This window comes from Ochotona curzoniae, unplaced genomic scaffold (genome assembly GCF_017591425.1).
Source record: "Ochotona curzoniae isolate NIBS_2020 unplaced genomic scaffold, NIBS_Ocur_1.0 contig_3190, whole genome shotgun sequence".
NCBI lineage: Eukaryota > Metazoa > Chordata > Mammalia > Lagomorpha > Ochotonidae > Ochotona > Ochotona curzoniae.
This window is the reverse complement of record NW_024465751.1, coordinates 2,718,664-2,725,989: the sequence shown is the minus strand read 5'-3', so window position 1 is coordinate 2,725,989 and position 7,326 is coordinate 2,718,664. Positions and strand designations below refer to the sequence as shown.

Below are 7,326 nucleotides of genomic sequence, written 5' to 3'. Positions count from 1 at the left end.
GCCAGGAAAGTGTCTGGCTGCACAGGTTCTCCTCCTCAGGCCCTTGTTACTTACAGATAGTGCCAGGGAACTTGCATGTTTTTAACCAGAGGGCAAGTAATGGATCACAAAATGGTGGAAAGCAATGTCCAGGCAGAACCCTTGCACGATGGAATAAGAATCAGTGCCAGGCCCACCTGGGACAAATGTTGTCCCAGGGAACAAGAACTGAAGGGCTCTGGGCAGGGCCACTGCAAGGAGACTTGGTGTTACGGGTAGCAGAGCAGCTGCAGGTCTGGAATAGTCAGAAGGACCTAGCACAAGGGAGGTGGCATGTAACATACACTAGAGAGCCAACTCAACAGGTATAGGGTGTTTAAATATTGTGCCTTCCAAACAAAGCTCTCAGCTTCTACCAGCTCCTGGGAGATGGCCTCTAGCCCTTGGGGTATATTGGCTAACAAGTGTGTGTGAATATGACTCTGGACCATCTCAGAGTTCATGGTAACCATGTGATTTATAATAGGAATCTTGAGTTGTTTCGTACATGCTTGACTTTTGGAGGGGTTGAGGACTGAGTGATTAATCAGCCCCACAGGCGCCCTATTCCCCTGTGTGTGATTCACTTCAAAACTCCCTGGGCTCCCAGCCTGTGGTGTGCTCTCCTGGACAACAGTGCTCCATAGACATCGCTGCACGTCCTAGGTGGCAGAATTCACTGCTGAGCACACCACTCCATCTCCAGAAAAAGTGCATGCTTGGGCTCTGCTCTGGGAGCCTTTTAACTCTGCTGACTTTTAGCTGTGTCTTTTTGCTGCAACAAATGGCAATTAACAATATTTTTTTCTGAATTCCGAGTGCTGCTAGTGAATTTTTGTACCCAAGGGTGCAACATACATATTGTGGAACTTGCAGATAAGATGTTAACAAAAGCAACTCTTCACCTCCAGTGAACAGGGATGGACAGGGTCTCTAGAGTTCATATTTGGTAGGTCTAATGGCTTGGCTAAAACTACATTTTATTGTGAATTATAGAGTCAATGCATACATGAATCTCCCCGAGGATTCAGCCTTGCTCAATTCCCTTTTGGTTTGTTTGTGTCATCTTCTTAAACTCTTAGTTTAAGTCACCTCAGGCACTGAATCAGAAGCTCTGCACCTGGTTTTCTGTGTCCAGGCGAGGGAGCATACAGCCTGCTTCCCATTGTCCAGTGATCAGGATTGCTGCATTGCATTGTGGGCGTTTCTTGAGCAAAGATACTAGTTTTATGTGATGGCAAGGCAGTCAGGGAACTCACCATTACTGTGAGGCTTATCGCAGGAGCCTATTAACTTCAAAGCCTTATTCAGATGCACAAGAAATAAAGAATTGCTACTTCCTAAGAGATGCACTCTCAGTGTGTTGGTGGTGTTGCTGGTGCCTGGATGAATGCTGCAGAAGTAAGCCAGGTGGAGCCAGGGTGAAGGCACAGCTGGCGAATCCACCGATGAGTCTGTATGTTCTCTTGGACCTCACACTGACTTGCAGATATTCTCAAGGCATTTTTGTTTTAAGGCTGAAACACAAAATTGAAGAAACTCAATGTTCCTGAGATGAAAATGCCAGCATGACCGAGATCAATGCAGTGACGGTGCTAGCTCATCTAGAAGACCTCTGTGGGGCAGGGCACAGGTGGGGAGTCACTCCGAGTCGAAGCGCAGTAGAAAGGACTTCAGGAAGAACTTCTGGCTAGCAGCAATATCCAGCAAGGAGCAGACCGGAGGTCTCCTCTTTCAGCCCAGAGCACCTTTTCCAATACCTGTCTGCAACTTACTCATCACCCCAGTTGGCATAATGCTGATTTCACTTTATTTAACATTGTTCAGTGATTTGATGGAGCAAAGAAAAAAGAAAAAACTATTGACGTGTGTGTTTGTAAGATATTCCATTGCTATCAGATGGGAATTTCTGTCTTTAACTTCTGAATCCTAGTGCCTAATGCTGTTTTGTTTTTTCTATAAAGCAATGTGAAAATGATGATTGATTCACACAGGAATGAGACCTATGAATTTTTAGGTAGTTGCCTTTAAAAAAAAATGTTTTATATTTATTTTCAACTATTTAAAAGGCAAGCAACCAAATGAGACACCGAGATAGGCAGGCAGGCAGGCAGGTGGATGAATATTCTACCCCCTAGTTCAGTCCATAATGCCCGCAGCATCCAGTGTAGGCTAACATGAATCAAGGAGCCCAAAAGCCCATTCAGAGCTTCCTTGTGGGTAGCAGGTGCTCCAGGACTTGGTCATCTGCTGCCTCCATGGATCCATTCACAGGAAACTGGATTGGATTCTATTTTTTAATAAGGACTTGAACCTGACACTCTGATATGAGGCATTCTGCACAGCTAAAACATAACCTATTGTACCTTACATCCTGGGTGCTACACTTGGAGAGAAGAAAAATAATGGAAGGAGACAGAGCTGAGAAGAGCGAGTACATGGGAACAGAACAAAGCCAGAAACGTTGGTTTCAGCAGATGTATGGTATGGCACTCGCAGGAAGTGAGAGATGTAGGAAGAACAAAGAATAAAGAGTTTCTGAATTGGCAGGGATTCCAAGGATTCTGTTTAAATTCCTTAAGAGTCTCTGGAAATACTACATGACTAAACTATTTTTCTACTTAAAAAAATGTGAGACCTTGTCCAGTCCTGAACACATGAGCAACTATAGCTTATATCTGGCTATAGTAAGAAGGCATTTCCTACAGTTTCATATAGTTCCACTATTCTAAGACCAAGTCCCTCGGCAGATGGTTCATGCAGTGGCAATAGAAAAGGGCCACACCAATAGGCATGGGGACCAAACAGACCAGACAAGTCATTTTGATTTGCAGGAGTGGGAGGAGGAACAAGGTTGGCGTGAGTGTCACTGTGTGCAAACAAGACTGTGCAACCCCCAGGGGGAGGGGCTGAGGATCCCACTTTAGGAACTTCACACTGCTTGGTTTTCTTCAGCAGTATACATTTTTAGTTGGAGATTTCAGAGTTTATTTGAAGCTTTCATCTACTTTTTCCCTTTTTGAATTACCTAGAGACTTCAGAAGCTTTCCTGAATTTACAGAAACAGTGGCTGGTTGGGCAAGCTGAATCTTGCTTTTTTGTATCTTTTATTATAAACATCAGGCTATTTATTAAAGGGGAAAAGAAATAGCCTAGACTCGCTTTGTCTAGAATTAGTGATGAATAGATGAGCCACAAGATGCCTATGACTCTTAGTAATGCCAGGAACACAAGATCCTTTTCAATGGGACATATTCTTGCAAAGGTACAACTTCAGGCTGCATACTTACTATGTGAGTGGGACACTGTTTTCACCCTGGGGCAGATAAACGTGGCATTCTTCAGAAACCAGGAGTAGTAGTCAAGACAGTACCTAGAGATGTGAATGAGTTAAACAATCATGCTGAGAACTTTCAGAATACAGGCAGAAGTAAGACGGGGTGAGGGGACTTGAACCCATAGCCATTATTAACACCACAAACTGAAGGAAGCATTCTTAATGCAGAAAATATAGATGGGCTTATGCTGTGTTGCATTTGTTTTGGTTGTTCAGAGCAGACATCAACTGCAATATCGCAGATAACATCAGTTGAAGTACCCAGTATTGTAGCAGCTCCTTCCAGCACCAGAGCCACTGCACTCATGGCAGAGCCAGAAGCATCCAGATCAAAGCAGGAATCATGGGCTTCTGGGCTCAAGGCAGCCCTAGAACTGGTGAGAGAGCAGGCAGGGAAAGGACCGGAGCTCTGTCACCCTACAGTTGGAGATTATATGTTCCAAGAATGGTGTTGGGAACCCTTAATAGGAACGACTTCAAGAGAGAACCAGGCCCAGCGTGGTAGCTTAGCAGCTAAAGTCCTGACTTTGCACATGCAAGGATCCCATACGGACGCTGGCTCTAATCCCGGCAGGCCCACATCCCATCCAGCTGCCTGTTTGTGGCCTGGGAAGGCAGTTGAGCATGGCCCAAAGCCTTAGGACCCTGCACCTGTGTGGGAGACCTGCAGGAGACCCAGGCTCCTGGCTTCAGACCAGCGCAGCTGCGGCCATTGCATTCACTTGAGGAGTGAACCATTGGAAAAAGATCTTCCTCTTTCTCTCCTCCTCTTTGTATATCTGACTTAGAGAGAGAGAGAACAAGAGAGTGAGCACAGGAGGAAGATTATTTGAAAATAAAAGGAGCTTAGGAATCTTAGGGATGGATTGGATGAAGAGCAGACTTCAAGGACTCAGTGTGCTTTATTTTGTATGAATAAGGATGGAGTAGGAAGCTTAAAACCACAGCTGGAACTCGGGCAAACATCAAACAGAACCTATTTGTCAAAGGTAACCCACTTTAAAGGGCAAACCTGTCCTGACAGGCACATATGCCAGTAGCAAGGTCTTGTGTCCGCTGTAGCCACAGTGGCTATCTCCATGCTTTAAGAGGCTGTGGGTTCCCTCTCACTATGTCTTTGTATCTGGCTATTCTTTTCATCTGGAGAGGCGTATGCTTTCTGCTTACTGCTGCTCTCCTCTGAGCTGCTGTAGCATGTTCTTCAGCATCTGCCAGAGTATTTCCCATGCTTTTCTGAAATCTGTGTCTTTATATTGCCAACTTCCTGAAAATATTTACGCTGTTAATGAAAAAGGCTGTATTATTGAACAAACATACTGAGTAACTCCAGTGCCTATTTTAGTAATTTTGGCCTATATCCAGTTTCTAGCATGATTTTGTGATACAATTCATGATTTAGTGAAATTACAGAGAAAAGAGAAGTTGAAGCCGAGTAAACCAGCCCTTTATTGCTCTAAACTTAAACTGTAGCTTCTCTCTGGAGACTTTGCCTTTGTGTTGTTGCTTTAGCCAATATTTGACCTAGAGGTGTTTTCAAATGTGATGCCTCACAAAGGGATATGGTAAATGGGTTTTTGTGTAATTACATGACTTGTATTTGTGATTTATTGCATATACTTAAGTTTGTGCTTCTGAGAGCTTTCCTCCTACTTAGGAAATCCTTAGATCCCAAGGCCACTGCTGAGTCACCTAGGTATCCCTATGGCTTAGTGCAGTGCGTGTCTCATGTTCAATGAATGTCATTGATCTTAGTAGACATGAGTAAACGATAAAGCAGGCTGATGCTCCTAAAGCATATGCAGTGTACCATTGCAACAGTGGTTTTCTAGGCCCACTTGTCCTAAAGTGGAGGAATACTTCCCCGTTGCTCACTAACGCTCTAGGGCTGCAGGTACTGCTGGTTCACCCTCTGGAAGGGGGAAATGTCCATACTAACCGAGGAATCCTAGACCAGGGCACAAAATGACTGATGGGAAAAGGCTGCAAATTTGAGATTCAGAGGCAATAGATCATAGAGATCTTGAAAGGCTCCAGGATCTGGTGAGTCTATTTTGAAAATAGTATAACACATCTGAGGATTTGCCCCCAGAATGCAGGAGCAAGGATATCCTTCTGTGTACCAGCACTGGCAGGAGGAGAATCTCCTAGCCTAAATCTTCTTGATACAAACCATGTTTATCTTCTTATTTCAGTTTCACTACTTTCTCATTCTGTTTGGAGAAGGAACTAGAGATATATAACTGGAAATACAGTAAACATCTTTTGGTCATTCTCTCCAATAAAATCTCATGAAGCTCAGTGAATTGAAGTTCAAGGACCACTCCCAGTCCTTGATGCAATGCACCTTGATGCACTTCACTTTCACCAAAATGAATCCAAATCAATAAAACTCATCTCCTTTCGTGTCACTTCAACTCAAACCAACCCCTTTCAACTCAACCCAACTTAATTCATCCCAGTCCAATCTAACCCAACTCAACTTGCCTCATCTCAAGTCAGTTTACTCCAGCTCAGCTTATGCCAACCTAATCTTCTACTGCGTCAGGCCCTATGATTGATTGTGAGGATCCTGAAATGAATGACTTCCATCAAGGCCATCAAAATCAGTAGGGTACTCACTGGAGAGTCCTCTCTTTGAGGTGGTTTCTGTCATGTGTCTGTGGGCTATTTGATACCCGATTCGCCTGTATCCTTTGGAGAAGTCCTATAGATAAGAAATCTATAAAACTGGACAAGAAAAGCCGCATGGGGCCAGGTTACCTCATGGTGTCTGCCCTGGAATTCCTCCGGCTCGTGCACAAGCATTGCTGGAAGAAGCGGCACAGCTCCATGAGGCATGGATTGAGCTTCTGGATGGCCAGGATGAGAGGAGCTGCTGTCATGGTCACCTCTTTGACCAGTGGCTCAGGACATCCTAGAAAATGCAGTCCCAGATCAGTCAATCACTAGGAATTTAGCAAGCATTTTCCATTGGCTAAACCCTATTCTTGGTGTAGAGTCTTGCCCTATGAGACAGACATGTAAACATAATGTTGCTTCATCATTTCCTGGTAAAATGACCATTAAGAGTTTCCTAAGTTTAGAGAGGGTGGGGCTTCAGTATCCAGGGGAAATCAGCAATAGTTTAATGGAAGAGCAGATATTAAACAAGAATGTGAAGCACTGCATAGAAATGTACCAGGTGGGGGACACTTGTGCAAAACAGTAAACATCGATTCTGTGCTACACAAGGGGTGACTATGTAAGTGGTCGGAGAGTGAATGATTAATCTAAAAGTACTGTGTATGTTGTGTGCTTGGTGTGATGGGTATATATGTATGTATGAGCATGTGTTTGCCTGTGTGCAAGGAGGGAAGCAAGGGGCGTGTTGAAAGATAAAACTGGCATGCTGAGTCACTGGAGAACCAGGCTATCCATTTGTAAGTTCTGAGTTTGTAAAGACTAATGGTTTCAGCAAACTGAAGTTCAAATTGTTTGTTTAATATAAACTTTTTTTTTCTTTTAGAAGAAAGCAGTGAATGACAAAAGAGAAATATATATATTTCTTAATTTCAGATTTTTGAGATCTTCTGAGGCTGGCACAGCCTCCTGTATGCCAATGTTTCCCCATGTAGAAAGTAGGGCGACCCACACCTGTCAGATGAAATGAGAGGAGAGAAAGGGAGCATTTATACCAAGCATGTTGAAAGGTTCCTAATGGAATGAACAGTGAATAACAAATCTATTGATTGATTGATTTAAACTTGGAGAATATTTGTTCAGTGCCAGGCAGCAAAGAATTAACAATAAACAAGAAGGAAAAGATCGTAGCTCTTTTAGTGACTCGGATGTACCATATTGATGCTGATCTACTGACAATTTGTAATCTTATCGAGAAAACATAATGGCTGGAAATGAGACCACGCAGTTCTAGTTGTTGCTAACCAACTCTAGTTCTAGTTGCTAACCAACTCTAGTTCTAGTTGCTGCCA

The 7,326-nt window shown here is 43.6% G+C and overlaps 1 protein-coding gene across 1 annotated transcript in view; it reads right to left on the bottom strand.

Annotated features, from left to right (window-relative positions):
• Positions 1 to 1,491: 1,491 nt before the first annotated feature.
• HHLA1 (HERV-H LTR-associating 1) overlaps positions 1,492 to 7,326 on the bottom strand; it is a 29,878-nt gene continuing 24,043 nt past the window's right edge. Inside the window, exons 14-16 of the mRNA XM_040979440.1 lie at positions 6,116 to 6,269; positions 3,309 to 3,391; positions 1,492 to 1,535 (exon numbers count right to left, since the gene is read on the bottom strand). Of these exons, the coding sequence (XP_040835374.1) occupies positions 1,492 to 1,535; positions 3,309 to 3,391; positions 6,116 to 6,269 (281 nt within the window). The remainder of the gene's footprint in view (positions 1,536 to 3,308; positions 3,392 to 6,115; positions 6,270 to 7,326) is intronic.